The sequence below is a fragment of the Phoenix dactylifera genome, chromosome 12 (genome assembly GCF_051530095.1).
Source record: "Phoenix dactylifera cultivar Ajwa chromosome 12, Ajwa_hap1_PhDact_Kaust_v1.1, whole genome shotgun sequence".
In the NCBI taxonomy this organism is placed as follows: Eukaryota; Viridiplantae; Streptophyta; class Magnoliopsida; order Arecales; family Arecaceae; genus Phoenix; species Phoenix dactylifera.
The window spans coordinates 27,546,105-27,565,224 of record NC_143201.1 but is presented as its reverse complement, the minus strand read 5'-3'; the positions used below and the strand labels follow the sequence as shown (position 1 = coordinate 27,565,224).

Sequence of the window (19,120 nt, the reverse complement as noted above, 5' to 3'; positions counted from 1 at the left end):
GAATTAATTTCATGAGTAAGCATGCATAATGCAAGAAGAAAGGAAAGTCAAAGAGTTTAACAATGGTGTTATGTCTATATGGGTTGATAAACAGTCTAAGGCAGTTTGTTCCCTAGGCCTAATAGTCGCTCCAGGAATCAGTATATGTTCTATTATTGTGCTTGATAGCACTAATGAATGAACATGGCATAATCCAATAGCCTCCACTGCAGCCCAAGTATTACATTAGGCCATGTTTCCTGTTTATGTTGCCCAGCATGTTTAGAACATGAGACTGAATCAGAGTAATATCCTGCTTCTAAATAACAATTTGTCTTTTGATTACTATAAAGAAAAACATTTCATCAATCACATGCAACCTATAAGTTGTTTAGAAGTCCTCAAGATCTGCATCACACATGCAAGCAAGCACACACATGAGAAATTAGATATCTTTGATAACAACATAGAGATAAGATCCATTCAATGTCAACGTAACTGCACAAAATTCTAGTGCATGTGAGAAGTTCATGGAACAATCTAGCTGAGATTTGTATATTTTTGAATCATTTAGCATGATAACAACAGAAAAGGACATTGTCTAGACCTCACTGCCTCAACCAAAGAAAATTTATCTTGGCCAAACACAGAGCAATTCTGAGATAATTTTGTTGTGCAATATAAGGAAAAAGGCACAGCAAAACAACCACGAAATATAAAGAAGAACGATCAAGCAAGTTCTATCTAATACTTGTAAACATTGAAGAAAAAAAAGAGAATAATCCTGAAAGCAACAAGACCAGCATATTTAAACACGACACAAGACAACGTACACTGATAAAACATAGGGAGAAAAAGGCATCAACATACACCACAAGGCCACCGAAGTTCATGGAGAAATACCATAATTACCTGACCAATATAGCTTGAGGTTGCAGCTGATGCAAGGGAGAAGATAAGAAAACCAAAAACCTGATAGTTTTATAATACATTGTTGCATGTGCTCGAGTTACAAAGTGCTACTGTCAGATAATTTCTCTCTGAACCATAAGCATATTACATCAGATCAAAGCAACAATATTTATCAACCACAGTAGAAGTATCCTGCTTAGTCAGTTTTGTAAATCATGTAGATGAAAACATCATTTAGAAGCTTCCATGTCAGGTTATAAGTAACCTCTAAACCCTGTACACTTTTGATGCTTTGCTCTGAGAAACTGGTTCCCTGTCGGAGGTAGTTCCTACAGCAAAAGGTATGGTTGAATGAACTGGTCGAGATATATCTTGGTCCATATTTTGACAGGGTTTTAACATATGCTTTGCTCCTCCACTAAGTTTGACAAACCCTGATCTTTCCTGTGGATCGAAATTTGAAGCACTAGACCCAGATGTAGCTACCATATTGTCTTTCTCATTGCCCAGATGTAGCATTGGTTCCCTGTCAGTTATCTGACTCCCATAAGAATTGATTTCTGATGATCCTACGTTACATTTTGAATGTCCATGCATTTGTTCTCTTCTCCCAGACTCTGTTGAAACATTTGAGCCTTCTTGAAGATTTAGATTTGCCTTCTTCAAAGTATTCATAGAAATATCATCGTTAGCTGCAGGCCTTTTTCTAGTTTTATTGGTACAATCCAGAGCCTTAACATTTGCAAATTCAAATTTTGTGCCAGTGTTGTTTTTCTTCTTGCCTCTACAGCTGGTATTGACTGCCGGGTGGGGCTTGTTTACCCCCAAGGATGGAATAGCTAAATGGTGAACCACAGGAGCTGGACCAGGTAAGCTATTGCCTCTGTAAAATGGAAAAGAAATTATAGGTGCTGTATATGGAGAAGAAAATGGTAAAACATTGTTTCCATGTATAATGCTGGGTTGGTTTGCAGAAAGTGGGGCAGAATAAGGACAAGATGATGGTTGGATTTTCTTCTGATGTGTTGCATTTAGCAGCCAATGAGGAAGGGTTGGTGGAGAATGAGCTATAGATGTTCGTGAAAGACTCCTACATTCCTGATAAGGAAAAGCAGGGTGAAAAGTTGACATACTGTAAGGAACACTTTGGCTGTGCTTGCAATGAGGAGAATTTAGAAGCATATGCTGGCTCGCGTTCTGAGGATAGGGTCCCACCACTGGTTGCTGATGCCCCATCTTGACATGCTGAGTTCCTGAGTTACAATTGACTGCAGAATTGGTTGTCTTTTTCAGCAATTGTTGAGGAATTGAATTAAAAAATAGTTCCGCATTATAACCATTACTTCCAATGTCTGAGCTTCTTGACAACCATTGTGGTTGAAAATCAAGCTGCATAGGATTAGAACTAAATTCAGTTGCTGGCATACAGTAAACACTTGAGGGAACTTCTAAGGACTTGAAAAGATTTTCTTTTGAGGAAACATATTCTGCATGCTCAACTGGTTCCCCTCGAGGCCATATCTTCATAAAGGGCTTACCAGACACTGTTATAGAGGGGCAGTTTTGAGTTACTAGTTCATTATCAGACCATCTCTTTCCATCATTAAATCCTAGACATTCTTCATTACTTCTACCAACTGTGACATTTTTACCCATCAAACGCATTGTTGGCCGGATAACAGGTTGAAACCTGCTGTCTAGATTCTTTTCCGCATGGAAGTGCACTCCATCAATGTAATTTTCAGTTTTATTACATTCCATGCATCCACAACAAGAGACTTCCATTTGATTTGTATCACAATGAGTAATTTGGTCAAAATCCTGATTCTCACGATTCTGGATTTCCATTATTTCAAATCCTTGCAAATCAGTAAAACCCATCCCAGATGTTACCACTTTGCCAGCAGGGTAGTATTGCTCCAAAGACCAACTTAGTGGATCCTTTTGGTACAATGATGCACAAGGAAATTTCTCTTTCAATTTAACCTGGCTACTCTTTGGCTCAACACAATTGGGAACTGGGAAGCTACAGACAGAATTCCGTACCGAGTTTTGCTTCTTATAGAAATCACTGTAAACAAACTTAGTATTAGAATGCAGCTGCATTAATTCTCCCTGCGAATTAAGAGGCAAACCAATAAAGTCTTTGTCAACGCTCTTCTCCCTACAGGTAGACATCAGATCTGACATCAATCTTGACTCATCAAATTCCTTTGAACTGACTGAAGATGATATGCTACTTATCAAATCTTTTGGAGAATGGTGGTGCACTGGTTGAAATCCTGGTCGGTGGCTACAGAAATCCATGGTAGGGTCCACACATCGAAGGTGCTGTTCCTTACTGGCTTCCGAACTTTTTTCCAGACAAAATGGTGAATGCCGTAAAATTGAATTTCTGGTTAGGGTTAGTGAGTTTGTTGCAGTAGACCTTGGTACACACTTTTCAATAGGACCATGCAGATTTCTTATAGCACTTGACATCATTTGAGAACTTTCTTCCCCATGAGTTCCAGCATCACAAATTGACCCAGCTTCATGAATAGGATTCAGAACCTTTGGGTCACCTGAATAAGCATGAGTAGGTGACGTAGTGGAGCTCAGGCTAAAACAACTCAATTCACTAATATCCTGTACAGCATGATTTAAGTCTACAGATTCAGACAGGGGGCTCCTCTTTGTTTCAGGAGACTTCCTTTTGCTGGGATCAGTAAAGCTATGGGGGATGGCATGATCATAAGAGCCACTCAATTGTTTCTCTTCAGATACAGTTCCATCTGTCATCTCTACATCACTTCTAGCCAAATCTTTATCCCTTGCATTCACCACTTGAGCTCCCTCAATAGGAGGAGGACATTTATCACCTTTGCTCAAATTGTCCATAGCTGATGATGCAGCCAAAACATCGGAGAATATTTTGCAGAGGTTTTGCAGGTGAGGCAGCTGCATAGTAGAACATCTTTTTTTTAGCCCAAGTATGTCATCCTTGCCAGAAAAACTGACACGCTTTGCTGATTTACAACAAAGTTTGATGAAATTTCCACCCTGGGCATCACTTATTGTCTTTCCCTTCTTGACAGAAGTGCCTCCTTTCCGGTTCTTGAGAATGCTATGTAGTGGGAACATCCTTGTCACCTCCTTCTGATTCCTAGAGATCAATTTTGAAGTTTGAATAAGTTTGAATTTATGTTTCTTTGGTAAACTCTTCGCAGTAACTGACTTCTTTTGCCCATCAACAAGGTTCCTCTGTATTTTCCTGAGCTTCTTATCGTGCAATTTGTTCTGGAGTATGTGAGAAATATCAACAGGAGATGACATTTTGAAATTGCCAATTTTCTCCTGGCATAGGAAAGCAAGCATCACGCATCATTCATTTATGGTCTTTCACAATTTCTTCGCCATAAAAATTCACACGTGCTCACTTGCATGCATGTGATAGGCTGTATAAGGAAAATTAAGATAAGTGCTGTATGACTACATTCCATTAACACATCGAATTGCATGTAACAGATTCAGTCTCTTCCTTAAAGGGAGTTCTATCACTACAATATCTAGATTACTATGAATTGATGTTATTTGCCCTAAAATTATGACATTTAGTCTTCAGTTAGCTATGTGCTTGTCAAGACATGCCTGTCCTATGAAGGTTAGGTGGTATTTGCGCAACTTTCTCTAAAAGTCGAAGAACAAAAATGACCCTTGCCCAAAATATCAACATGTTCTTGATCTAAGAATATGTTGATAAATTGGGTCAGATCAGTTAGTGTAAGATATAAATCTTTTATGTCACGCATCACCTAACAAATTAAGAAGAGAAGATAGCCAGAATAACTGGCAGTCAACAATTTTACATTACACCAAGCACCATAAGTCAGAAAAGTAAATTATAAAGGCTATTTATTATGAAAGTTTTTCCAATTAAGACACTCCACTTTAAGTTTTGGTTCAAAAGCAGAAATGATAGTCCATATCCATAAGTTAAGACATAGGAAAGATCAGAATGAAAATAATGTAACTTGGATAGAGCATTGACTCCATAAGATGCGCTATTTCCAGACCTCCATATATAAAATCAAAACATAACTATGAAATGCTTCCTAGCATGGAGGACTCTTACAAAATTTTCAGCCAAATTTGCCAAGAGACTGTCATGTACAACCTGTCAAGCTATCATATGTCTATAATTCAGAATATATGAATTTAACATAGGTATGTCATCACATATTTTAAGTAGTATCAGATTTGATATAGCTTGCATGTAGGCACTGACAAATTTATTAATCACAAGCAACCTAATAAAGAGAGATCATGTATAAAATAAGATGCATTCCCCACCACATCATTAGGCACAGTCTTCAAACTTCTTGGAACTACTCTAGATGACAGATGTTAAAAGATATTTTCTTTGGGGAGAGTAGTACTTTAGATATATGGTGTCCTCATCTTTTATGCATTAGTATATAAAGGTTCTACTTTATTGCAAGGTTTGCCGTCTCGGTATCGGACTCCGTACTGGTACCCCACTAGCACAATGTCGATATAGTACGGTATGAAATTTTTTTGGCGTACCGACTCGTACCGGATACCTGTACTGAACCGGTACAGTACGGTATGCCTCATACCATCCGGTTCGGGCCGGTACAGCGTTCTTTGCTTTATTGTGTATTTTAGCCTACTGCTTATATTAGAGGGTTAGCAGTCATTACATTTGCTTCAATTATTGTTTGCCAAGTTTCATGATATAGAAGAATGAAACATCATCAAAAGGCCTCCTTGGAAACTTTAGAAACTTACAGAATGAGATAATACTCATTTATGTGTTGATTAGATATCACATATAATTGGTGAACATCCCCAAATTTTTTAGAAAGCTAGGTGATGAGGGGGGGAGGCCAAATGAAAGGATAAATGGATGAACAATCAATCATTCACAATAAGAGAGGAGGATGGATAAAGCGAGCTACAAGCTCAAGCTATCTCATATATCAAATAGTTTAGTAATCACAATCTGCCCTTCACCATCTGCCACATGGTCTATTTATACTAGTCTAAGTATTAATCATGCTCCAACTTACTAAGTACCCATTACAATTTTCAAACCCAAAATAAATGTAATCACAACTTACTAAGCTCCCATTATAATTTCCAAACCCAAAATAAATGCAAACACAACTTACTAAGTACCCAGTACAATTACCAAACCCACAATAAATATAAACACAACTTATTAGAAATTAAAGAGATAAGACTGACTTCCTGACCAAAGGTAGCTTCTTCCATACTATATCATTCTCCCCAGGTGTAAAATACAAATCAGAGTTATGGCATTCAATCTCATATTGCAAAAAATCCATGAATTTCTGGGGTTGGGCGATGGTTTCTCGATCCTCTCTGTCACTTGAAGGAAGATAGCCACTTTCATTATATAATTCTTTTCATTTTCCGTTTTTTTTTAGGTGGCGACTCCATTTCTATTTTAGGGTCCCTGTCCTCGAGTTGTCATCCAAACTCGCTATGATACATCAGTATGTGATTCAATTTAACTTGTAAAAATGTCATGTCCAACTTTTGCCAATAAATTCCAAAGTCTGATAAAGCCCTGAACCATGACCAAAGATCCTTGAGAATGTCATCTTCATTTGAAAGTGCTATGGATATCTCCTCTTGACATAGGATCTTTGGATTGTTATCAAGGAAATCACTCAATAACTTTCTGAAATCAAACGAACCCTTCAAGCATTTGAACTCATGATTTCTGAAAGGTGGAGTTTGGCGTCACATCATCATGTTAAAATAATCTCAAAGCTCTTTGAAGCATAGTTCTCCACAAGTCTATGAAAGCCTTCATTAAAAAGATCTACTCCTTGAGAAGGGAGTAAGACCAACTCCTTACTCTCATCCAAGACGGCAACATTAGCATCACGATAAATTTCTTCTAATGACAAAGACAAATACTGTGAAAACATTAGACCGTTATTCCGAATCTGTTCATCATCCAGATAAACATCATATACCAGTGGAGAATCCCAATCCACACAACATTCTCCTTTCTTAATGTCACAAACATTTTCTTGAAGATTGAAAATATTTGAACTATACCAAGCTTCATTTGAATCAAACCTTAGAGTTGTAAGCACCCTATGGATCATAAGACTTTCACCTTTTTCTGGTTTAACCTCACACGCTCAATGTCACCTTCTTCATCATACACAGGTTGTTTTGAGCTATCAAGGTCTTCTTCTTTCATAAAATTTACATGAATATCAACCTGTTTCTTTGGGCAAGTGTAGTGATAATGACCAACCTCTCCACACTTGAAACAAGAATTAGAATTATTGCCAAAATCATGGAAATTTGAATTAGTACCCTTACCATGAGAAGAGTCTCCTTTGGAAGATGGGTAAAGATTTTGTACCTCCACAAATTTCTTTCTCCCATTACGAGCGAACTTAGCCTCTACTTTCAAGGCTAGTTGATATGCACCTTTGAGTTTCTGATGCAGCACCGAGAATGGGAGATTGTTGCTGTGGCGACAGAACAGAGAAAACAGGGGAAAGAGGGAGGAAGAGAAGGAGAGGAAAGAGAGGAAGGGAGGAAAAGGAGAGGAAAGAGAGAGGGGAGGAGGAAATGTGGGGAAGAAATCTGAAATCACGTTCATTAAACCCTAATCACAATGAGGGTCCCATATATATAGGGCTCAAAACAAAAAATTAACACAAAACCCCTTATACACAAATAATTCCCAATAAAGCCCAAAATAACATAAATAAAGCCTTACAATAATAAAAATGCAAACAAGCCTAAAATAAAATAAAATCCGAAATAAGAATGATGGACTGGACGGATGGATGATCAGCTCGAATGTCCCCATCAACTCCTTCCGGATGAAAAAAGCTCGACCCCGTCGAGTGTAGGTCTGGCCAGTTCTCGTACTGCTCCAGAAGGTCAGGATCAAGGCGCTGCAACTCGGCTCTCGAAATTCACGTCGCATCCGACTCTGGTCAACTTTTCCACCGAACAAGGTAGCGTCGGTAACTTTCTCTCCTGGTAGATATAACATGCTCATCTAATATATGTTCTATGTGTTCTCTACGTGCATGAAATTTTGGAGGTGGAGGCTTAACAGTAGGTAATGGGTCAGGGTGATCAACAAAAGCGGTGTATCAAGAAAGGGGTCAGAAGAAATGAATGTTGTCTTTTCGTATGAGACTAAATCTTCAATATTAAATGTCACACTAATCCCATAATCTTTAGAAAGATTTACAACATAAGCATTCGAACTAATTTTCTTTAGAACTTTAAACAGTCCCGCACTACGAGCTTGCAACTTTTTGAACGTTTCCGAAGAAAATCGTTCAGGTCTAATTCTCACCATGACATACTTGTCTATATTCAACTCTTTATAACGCCTGTGCAAATCAGCAAGAGATTTATATTTTAAGTTATTATAATGAATGTGTTTGCTGATTTTCTGATGCAATGAATGCAGTTGTGATGCAAATGATTGTGCAGACTCAGAGACTCTATGTTAATGAGACATGGCAATCAAGTTTATGGGCTGCCTAGGTTTATAACCATTCAACGGACTCATGCTTAAGGACCTATTGACTGAACTATTATATGCAAACTCAGCTGTCGATAACACTAAATCCCAAGTCCTAGCATGTTCACCTACCAGACATCTTAAAAGATTTTCTAGATTACGGTTAACAACTTATGTCTGGCCGTCAGTTTGCAGATGATAGGCAGAAGAAAATTTCAATCTGGTGCCCATCATGTGCCAAAGAATCTTCCAAAAGTAACTCATGAATTTAAAATTTCTATCGGACATAATAAATTTTGGAAGGCCATGGAGTCTAACGACTTTGTCAAAATAGAGTTTGGCAATTCTAGAGGCATCAGAAGTCTTAGAACAGGAGAGAAAATGAGCCATCTTCGAAAATCGGTCCATAACTACAAAAATGAAATCGTGTTTGGTGGAAGTACGTGAAAGCCCTAATATGAAATCCATACTGACATCTTGCTAAGGACACTCGAAAATGGATAGTGGAGTGCATAGACCAGTGTTCTGCTTACGTTGTTTGGCTAGATGACATGTACGATACTGATTGACAATTTTGGCCACGTCTCTCTTGAGACTCAGCCAGAAAAAATATCTCTCCACCATTTCAATAGTTTTGTCTCTCCTGAAATGTCCAGAAAGTCCTCTAGCGTGTATTTCCTATACTAAGAAATCTATCACTGAGGTTCGAGAGATACACAATCGGTCAGAGTGAAAGAGGTAATCATTTTGCAGAAAGAAATCGCTTCGTTCTCTTTCTACTCCGTCTCATAGGGTCAGATATATCTCACTAAGGTTAGGACACATGGTGTATTGTTCCCTGATCCTCTCAAAGCTAATTACTTTAGTGCTCATCATGGTTAGGAGGAAGATCCGTCGACTGAGCGCATCTGCAGCTTTATTCTCAACTCCGGCTTTATGTTTCAAGACAAAAGTATAGGCTTGAAAAAACTCAATCCATCGGCCATGTCTATAGTTCAGTTTCTTTTGGGAGTTGAGATGTTTCAAAGCCTCATGGTATGAATACAATACAAACTCTTGCGGTAGCAAATAGTATCGCCAATGTCGCAAATCTTGTACTACCGCATAGAATTCTTTATCATAGGTGGAGTAGCGTATCCTGCCGTCGCTTAATTTTTCGCTGAAGAATACGACAGGATGACCTTTTTGACTTAACATGCCACCTATGCCAACGTCAAAGGCATCACATGCGACCTCGAATACCTTTATGAAATTAGGAAAAAGCAAAATAGGAGCTTCGATTATCCTTTTCTTAATTTCATTAAATGCTTGGGATGCCGACTTGATCCAGATAAAGTCTTCATTCATGCAATCTGTAATGGAAGACATTATCGAACTAAAACTCTTAATGAAGTGGCGGTAGAAAGTGGCCAAACCATGGAAACTACGCACTTCCGTTAGGGCCTTGGGCTCAGGCCATTCTAGTATCACGCTTACTTTCTTCGGATCAGCGGAAACATCCTTAGAAGACACTATGAACCCTAAGAAAGTGACATGATCTGTCAGGAAGGCACACTTCTTGGGGTTTGCAAAGAAGCTTTCTCTTCTAAGGACATCACAGACTTGCCTTAAGTGTGAGAGATGAAGCTCTTGAGTTTGGCTATATATCAGGATATCATCATAATACACAACGACAAATTTATTTAAGAAAAGTCGAAAGATCTGCGTCATCATCCTCATAAAAGTACTGGGAGCGTTTGTTAAGCCGAACGGCATAACTAACCATTCGTAGAGTCCATCTTTTGTTTTAAAGGCAGTTTTTCATTCATCCTCAGGACGAATCCGAATCTGGTGGTATCCACTCTTCAGGTTGATCTTGGAAAAGATTGTAGCACCAGACATGTAATTTAAGAGGTCATCCAGCTTTGGGATGGAAAAACGATACTTAACCGTGATTTTATTGATGGCACGGCTATCAACGCACATCCTCCAAGAACCATCTGTCTTGGAGGCAAGGAGTGTGGGTACAATTCAGGAGCTTAGGCTCTCACGAACATATCCTCTTGTGAGGAGTTCGTCAACTTAACGTTTCAGTTCAGTGTGTTCGCTTGGGTTGAGCCTATGATGGAAAAGACTGGGTAAGGATGCTCCGGAAACTAGGTCAATTGCGTGTTGAATATCATGCATCGGAGGAAGTATATCCGAAAGATCCTTAGAAAAAACAAAGTGAAACTCCTCTAGCAGGGAAACTATTGCCGGTAGATGCTCGGAGTTCGAGTCCACATTAATGACTCTAGCCACAAGTGCAAACATAAGTGACTGGTTTTCAATATCTTTTATTACCTCTTTCGAAGTAATGATGTGAGGTGATTCATCTTTACGCAGGTTAGCACTCTTCTTTTCAGGGGCGGGCTCTCTAGGAGGCAATGAGTTCAGTATAATTTTTCGATCCAGGAACATAAAGCTACACGAATTCGAATGTCCATGAAGTGTGACTTCCATATCGTATAGCCAAGGTCTTCCTAGAATGACTTGACCTACATCCATCGGAATGCAGTCACACCAGATTTCGTCTTTATAAGATAGTAATTAAATCGGGATGAGGCATCTTTCTGACACAGAAATGGATGTCTTATCCACCCAAGCTACTTTATATGGGTTGGGATGAGGAGTAGATTTTAGGCCGAGGTGGGAGACAACTTTGGAAGCAATGGCGTTGATACAACTTCTGCTATCAAATAGAATTTTGCACATTTTATCATTGATCCTAACGAGAGTGTAGAACTGGGAGGTCCTACACCAATCTTGTTCGGTCTGAGTCTGAGCTAGTGTACACCTAACCATATAGAGCTAGGATTTTGGTTACTTGGATCAGTGAGCTCCTTTTGTGGTTCAGGCTGAAAAAATTCTAATCCGGCATGTTCATCTCCAAAGTCTTTTACATAATCTTCGATGTTTGGCTCATAGACATTTTCAACATATTCAGTCTCTTAGGTTCTAACTTCTGGTTCAGTAATTAGGTAGGTCTTGGCAGTACATTGGGACGCTATGTGGCCAAACTTTTAGCATCGAAAATATTGGTTTTGGCTTCGAGAAGAAGGGTTAGGACCTAATATTTCTTTTTCTTTATCATTTGAAGGGTTCAGGACAGGCATCGAGGATGCCTTAGTTGGTGTTTGGATCGGACCGGGCTGGTTAGGAGGATTGGAAAGCGGTCTAGGTTGCGGAAGATAATTTTGGTTAGGTCGGGCTCCTGAGGCCATTGGTCGAGGGTCGATATGCCTCACCATAGGGGGTCGTAAAAAACTGTCCTCATCTTGAGCCAAGCCTCGCGTAAATATGGCGCGCGGGCCGGGGCCAAGCCGCACGCAGATATGGCGCATGGGTCTAGCTACCAAGGATGCGGAGGCGGGCAGCGAGTTTGGGTTTGAGACTCGGACCCGGAAAGAGAAGGGGTGGAGGTGGGCGCTCGAGGAGTGGCTTCAGAAGAGGGGTTTGGGCTTCTTGAGATGAGAGAGGGGAATGAGGGGGCGATGTTGTAGGGAGGGAGGCCGTTCGGAGGGTTTTTGGTGGCGATGGGCGGCGGGATTTCGTGGCGGCGTGCGGCGGCGGTGGGGTGAGGCGAGGACGGGGGTGGCGGGCGGCGGAGGGGAGGTGGTGAGGTGGCGCTCAGGCGGTGCGGCTGTGGGGCGGTTCGCGGCGAAGATCCGACGACGCTGTGGTCGGCCACAGGGAAGGAGGACGGACTCAAAAGAGGCGCTCGGGGAAGGGCCTCGGAGGAGGTGCTTGGAGCTGATCGGCGGTGGGCTTCAGGCGTCTGTCCAAACGGCGAAGATTCGGGCGGCGGGGACGGGCGGCGATGGCTCGGATGCCGAAGGCACTGGCGATAGAGCTCGGCGGCGGCGGGGACCCGAGGGACGGAGCGGCGATGGCTGCACAGTGCAGCGACAATTGCGGCGGGGAGGCCACCGGAAGATGAACAGGTACTTTTCCCTTTTTTCAGTCACGTGTGGTCACGTGCAATTTTTTTTGGGGGCACGTGAAGTCATGTGTCACGGCCTTTTTTGTTCCTTTTGTGGAACGGATTCGAGTTACCAAAAAAAAGGTTAACGGGTCTAGACCTTACCCGTTAGCTGACTTTAAACCTCCCGACGGTTTCGAAAGGCCGTGTCGAGATTTGCACCGGCGGTTGCGGGCAGACCTCCACAGTCTGCAGTGGCGGCCGACGACCGATCACCGGCTTTGGCCAGTGGTGGGGCCTTCTCTTCCCTGCGGCTGCTACAGTGGATCTGAGGCCGCAGGTTCCTCTTTCTATTTTTATTAAACCCTAATCACAATGAGGGTCCCATATATATAGGGCCCAAAACAAAAAAAATAACACAAAACCCCTTATACACAAATAATTTTCAATAAAGCCCAAAATAACATAAATAAAGCCCTACAACAATAAAAATGCAAACAAGCCCAAAAATAAAATAAAATCCGAAATAAGAATGGTGGACTGGATGGGTGGATGATCAACTCGGATGTCCCCATTAGTTTTCATAATCGATGCATTTTTACTTCATCCCAAATTGGAATTCTTAGACCTCCAATATACCTCACCATAAGTTGTTCTTCAGATTCTTGAAGATCATTGTGAGCCATTACCTTGTAGAATTTTTCAGTATAATCAATCACACTTCTAGACTCTTGACGAAAATTATTGAATTGAGAAAATGCCATTTGAGCAAAATCCACCGGAAGAAATTTTTTCTTAAGCCTAGATTTCATTTTCTCCCAAAAAGAAATCTTAGGCTTTCCTTTGCGAAGCCGCATCTCTTGAACTCTATCCCACCATGCCAAAGCATAACCACAAAGCCTTGTATTCAAAGAATTTTTCAATGGCGCTAAGCCATTCAAGAAACTCTCCGGGTTGAAGGCGACCATGAAATTCCGGTAAATCAATCTTCAAAGTGTCGAAATCACGATAGAACATCCTTTCCATTCGTCCTTCATGATTGGCAAATGGATTCACATCGGATTCATCACTAGAAAACCCATAGCTTGAACCACCTCGCTCTCTACGAGCTTCTCGGCGCCCAAGATGCAAAGTAAGTTCCTCAACTTGTCTTCGAAGTGCTTGAAGTTCATCATCTCTTTCATCCCTCATTTGGTTGCCACGTTGTGCTCTACCTCCTCGTGTCACCATAAGAAAGAAGAGAATAACCCAAGAGCGTAATCACAAGCTCTGATACCAAATGATGGGGGGGGAAGGCCAAATAAAATGATAAATGGATGAACAATCATTCACAACAAGAGAGGAGGATGGATAAAGCGAGCTACAAGCTCAAGTTATCTCATATATCAAATAATTTAGGAATCACAATCTGTCCTTCACCATCTACCACATGGTCTATTTATACTAGTCTAAGCATTAATCATGCTCCAACTTACTAAGTACCTATTACAATTTTCAAACCCAAAATAAATGTAATCACAACTTACTAAGCACCCATTACAATTTTCAAACTCAAAATAAATATAAACACAACTTACTAAACACAACTTACAAGAAACGCAACTTACTAGAAATTAAAGAGATAAGACTTTGACTTCTTGACCAAAGGTAGCTTCTTCTACACTACATCGAAAAGCTAGGGCTCTAATACTTTTTTCATAAGTAATGCAAAATTCAAAGTCCAGGAGGATTTTTTGAACCTATAAAACTAGATAAAAAATGCCTATAATCTAAACTCAAATCAGAGTACGGTGCATGTATGCACTACTTCCGGGTCTTCTAGATTTCTAGTACAGCAGGATCATATAGGCTGAAAACTTGAAAGATCCCAGACAGGTCTCATGAGGTAAAAAAAGAGTCACATTGGCAAACCTCATGCTAAGGGAGATTCTAAACATCTTGATATAGTTGATGAAATCGAGCATATTTATTTTGTTGTGTTTGTGCATGTTCAACTATATCAGAAACTTCGATGTAGTTTTGAGGTGAAATTCGTTTTGAGGTGAAAGAATTTCACCTCAGCTATAAATGACCAACTTTTTGTTATTATTAACAGAAGTACTTTGCATGTAAAAATAACAAATAAACAAAAAGTGTTCAATAGAACGTGACAAGTTCTACCCTTGGACATAAACCACAATTACTAACCCCTAGTCCATACCATTCTAATAAAGTTTCTCACTGTATAGGATTTTGTTGGATAAAGACTTGGTGGAAAATTGTACCCCAATTCCGCCTCCATATCCTTCAATCTGGTAACTCCTTCCAATGCAAATTACCAAGAATACTTCAAAGATAGACAACTTTCTCCACATGTTTGGTGTTCCTTATTCATTTAGCCACTTCCACCTTCCTAGCATTATCCCATTTCGGAATATATTGGCACATTGCGTCACACACAATCCTAAAAGCTTTTAAGTATCAAATCACAAGAGAAACTACCGATTTGTCCCTCCTATGATAGCTTCCAAGAAAAAACTCCTAGCTGATCCCTTTTCACCAGAAATGAATATAAAAAATCACTGGTTCGGCAGGATGGCACTAAGCTGCCTATTATGCAGCACAAGTAGCAACTTTGTGCTTTCTCTCTTGAATCCTCTTCAACCAGTTCATATTGTAAAGCACAGCCTGCCCGCTTCCCCCCACCCCTACGCGCATAGAAGAAAAAAAAAAAAAAAGCAAAAAATAAATAAATAAATCAACCTCTCCTTTTCAAGAAAGGTCATGTGGATCCTACCAATCTAAGCTGTTCCCAGCTCATGAATAAATGAGACAATAACTGGGAGCAATAAAAACCAAGTTCACCAGCAGAAGTTTAACGCTTACAGAAAAATCTTTCTGTTTCACTTACGTACCACATCCTCTTATTCAGTGTATGAGAAGAGATGTAAGGTGATTGAAAAGAGCAGTGGTGATTTGAAGGTATTACACCAAGAAATATTCTATCATTAATTTCATTTACGTTTTATCACATCAACATACTAATTGACAATTCACTTTGACGTTCGGCAAAATTACATGAATACATTTCTAAGTTATCTATAGCTTCATGCGCCCATATAGCAAAGAGCAGCGTGCGCCTTACAAGTACAGAGGTGAAGGTAAACATGTAAGCAGTCAGAAAGACGAGCATCACTATGGGCGCACAAATAGGAAAAAAAAGGAAGGAAAGAACGAAAAAAAAGAAAGGAACGCTATTAAGCATGAGATGTGATAGTGCATGCACGGCATGTTAATTAAGAAGCGACTAAAAGACTTACAAGCTTTGCAGCAAAAAAAGAAAAATAATACGATTGTCAAATTGTACAAACCGAGATATTTTATAAAGTTCATTATTTGAGCGTGGAAATACTTTGATGTTGAAAGAATAAATCTGATATCAGAAAATTTAAGGATATATAAAGCAAAAACTATGTTTAAACGGCATCTAGGAAACACAAAATCCAGCAAACGTAGTTACTTAAAGTTCTCTTTTTGTCCATACTACATATGAGCGCACAAAAGAGATAATGAACAAATTTACCATATCACCAAATCACGGGGCGAGATATTCCATCCCGCTGTAAAAGTTTTAGCATAACAAAAGAACCTGAAGTATCAAAAACATTTTATAAACATATGTAACCTTTAATACCATGCCACAATCAACTCACTTAATAGTCCTGAGTTGATTTCACGAAGCAACGGGCCCTAATACCGTCAATTTACACATAAAATAACGCTAATCCAAGCCAGCGAAAGAAATTATCAGCAGAGTTCCTCTAATGCCAACATAATTAACAATCTTGGACCCAATTGCGTGCACATATGATTAACACTGAACTAAGCAAAATACAATAATTGGACAAATAATACACAAAAACAAGATAAATAACCCACATATTTAGTCGTGACATCTGCGAACCGTACGCTGTGCGAGGTATGAGAGAGTGGAGAAGTGGAATTATTACCTCTAGATACAGATTTGCAAAAAGTGGAGAAGAAAACAAACTCATCTCATTTCGAAAAGCTGAGAGCGAGGCATGATTTAAGGAGTTGGTCACATACCTTTTTCGCAGCGCAAATCTCGACCTTGAGTTTCTTCTTTTTTGTCTTCTTCCCAATCTTTTCCTTAATCTTTTTCCTCGCCTTCTCCTGCTTCTTCTCATCGTCTTTCATATCCAGTACCGTTCTTTTCCTCAACGCCTCCCAAGACTCTCCACCGCACTTATCCCCAGCTCCCAGCTCCCGGTCTTCTTCTTGATCTCTTTCCTCCCCATCTTCTCCATCTTCTTCTCGTTCTTCTCGTCCGTCACCGCCATTAGCGTCATCTTCCAAGGTATCGACCGGCGGCGCCACGGCAAACAGCTCGACGATGGACCGCTTCTTGGGCGCCCTTTGCTTCCCCCTGGCGGGAACTCTCACCTGCTTCCCCTCCTTCTCCACCGCCGCCGCCGCCGCCCCGCCGGGGTTCCCAATGACAGATGGGTCCACGGTAGGGGTTTCGATCATCAACTCGTCGTTAGGAATTGAAATCACCTTCTCATCCGCGTCCTTCTCGAGCTCAACCCTGGCATCGACTTCCTCCGGCTTCTCAACAGCCAATCGCGCCGCCTGAAGCTCGTCGGACCACCATCTGAACTTCCGCAACAAGATCGGCGGGAGCGAACGCCCCGTCTCTCCTCCCTCGCCATCCCAATTGAACGGCCAACATTTCTCGAAGCCCACGCTCCTCATCTTCTCCGTGTACTCCCTTCAAAAAGATCATGAAAAAAAAAATCAAGAATTGATGCATTAAAGGATGAAAACATCCTTATCTGTCTCCAACTAAATAACAAACTCTAATATGCGTAAGGCTTGACCTAACTTAACTTGGATTAGCACTAAAAGACAAACTATCCGAATTAGAACTAGAAAAACAAACAAAGATAAACTAGAAATAGAATTCTAATACAAGCATGAAAAGCAATGGACTCTCAACAAGGGCAACTTTGGATGGAGGTGCCATGTAGCTTCTTGATAAGACCTTTTGGTTGTTAGAGATCTTGATGGTCCTTCTGTTCTGATTGTATAATTACAAGAAAGAAAGAAAAGAAAATGCAAAGCTAGGTTGGAATTTCAGACTTTGCTAGGATCCATTCTCTCCATCATTTTAATATGGTTCAAAATCTATATCAAATCAGTTCAGTATATAATCAAATCCAGATGTACATGGTCAATATGGTATCTCAGAATTTAAATTACTTTTTTATTTAATTATAAATATTTAATTACTTAAATTTATATTTTTATTTTGTAGTCGATAATAACCTATATTATTTAAAGTAAAGTTTATATTGATGCCAAGCTTTATACCACTTCTGTCTCAGGTCGGAGTGATACTAGAACGCTACAGTCTTAACTCTGGGGATGCTGTGGTGTCAGGATACCATTTTAGAGCAACAATTTTTATTCAATTTTTAACTTTTTTTATGGTAATGAGTATATAAATTAATGTTAATATATTATTGGGTTGGTGATGGATGCATGGTGCCGGCCGGGTTATGCAGCCCTCCCTATATCTCCTTTTACCTTCCTCTCTCCTTCTTTCTCTCCCTCTCTCTCTCTTTGTCTCTTCTCAAACTGGCCCTGTGACCGAGCTCAAAAGCACGGGCCCCCACTTCTTTCTTCTTGTTTTTGTTTCAAACTCAAGTGATCTGATCGAGTCGCGCTTGGTGCTCACCAAACCGGGCTCGGAACCGGCCTGGTTCATTAACACACGTACGGGTGTCCCACTGTCGTTCAGAGTTCCAGCTCCTGTAGCAACGGGACAGTTTTCACGTTAAGTTCTCGCACTGCGAGGACATGAAATCCTTGGTTTTAAGTGTTTGGTATTAAAGCGAGCATTTGCAGTGGCCAGGTGAGTTGTTTTTTTTCTTTCCTTCTGAGTGAAAAGTGGCCAGGTGTTTGATTCTAGACTTTTCAAAATATACCATTTTCGCATCAACATGATTTCGCTTAAGTCTGTTTATTTGAGGATTTTAAGGGATGTTGAACTTATTCTCTCAGTCATGAGTTTATATCTGGTGGGTTTCGGAGAGGAGTTATGGAATATCCTGTATAAGACTACTACCTCTTGGTGAATAAGATGGAAAAAAGCGATATGTATGCACGTTAGCTACCTACTCATCTGAACCTTCAATCTTGTATGTTATTGCGTGAGAGAATCGAGCAAAATTTAACTTTGAAATATACGTTGCTGACTGTTTAGATATTCTCCCTCGAAGCTCCTTTGGCGTAGTTGACTGGCTTCCTAAGTAACTTTTATAAGCAAAGCGTGGACAAACCACTTCCAACCGGAGCCTGATCAGCTCGGTGACTATATTCTAGTGGCCCCAGAAAGAAACCGACAAACAAATAAGCAAACAACATATAAACATATAACCACCATCTACTTCCAAAAATTAAAAAAAAGAAGAAATAGGGTTCATTAGTTGGAACCCATCCCCAAGTGCGTGCGCCGAGGAGAGGTTTGGGGTTCAAACATTGGTTACATTTCTATTATATTTCTGAAAAAATGGGTACTTGTTAGAATGAACATTTCTATTATATTTTTAAATAAACTGATACTTGGTGGAACACACGTGCAAGCACGCACGCATGTGCGCGCATGCACACATATAAAAAACCAGCATATATATCTTTTCCTAGAAAGTATGATGGAAACGCTAACCTTAACACAAACCTTGGTG

General features: G+C 40.1%; 1 protein-coding gene across 3 annotated transcripts; it reads right to left on the bottom strand.

The window, feature by feature from the left end:
- Positions 1–942: 942 nt before the first annotated feature.
- LOC103710259 (uncharacterized) lies at positions 943–17,167 on the bottom strand. 3 transcript variants are annotated; one of them, XM_039130357.3, is made up of 3 exons: positions 16,458–17,167; positions 2,025–4,227; positions 1,591–1,774 (listed from the first exon to the last, which is right to left on the bottom strand). In XM_039130357.3, the coding sequence occupies exons 1-3, from the start codon at positions 17,124–17,126 to the stop codon at positions 1,731–1,733; spliced, it is 2,916 nt and encodes a 971-aa protein (XP_038986285.1). In that variant the 5' UTR covers positions 17,127–17,167; the 3' UTR covers positions 1,591–1,730. The 3 variants fall into 3 exon arrangements, with proteins under 3 accessions (XP_038986284.1, XP_088565597.1, XP_038986285.1); XM_039130356.2 differs by having other exon boundaries at positions 943–4,227; positions 16,458–17,166; XM_088709471.1 differs by having other exon boundaries at positions 943–4,328; positions 16,458–16,595.
- Positions 17,168–19,120: the final 1,953 nt, after the last annotated feature.

Excerpts from the sequence above, each read along its gene's own strand:
- LOC103710259 (XM_039130356.2), bottom strand. The coding sequence starts at position 17,126 with ATGAGGAGCGTGGGCTTCGAGAAATGTTGGCCGTTCAATTGGGATGGC. Across the intron at positions 4,228-16,457 it reads AGATTTGCGCTGCGAAAAAG|GAGAAAATTGGCAATTTCAA; the intron begins GTATGTGACCAA and ends TTCCTATGCCAG.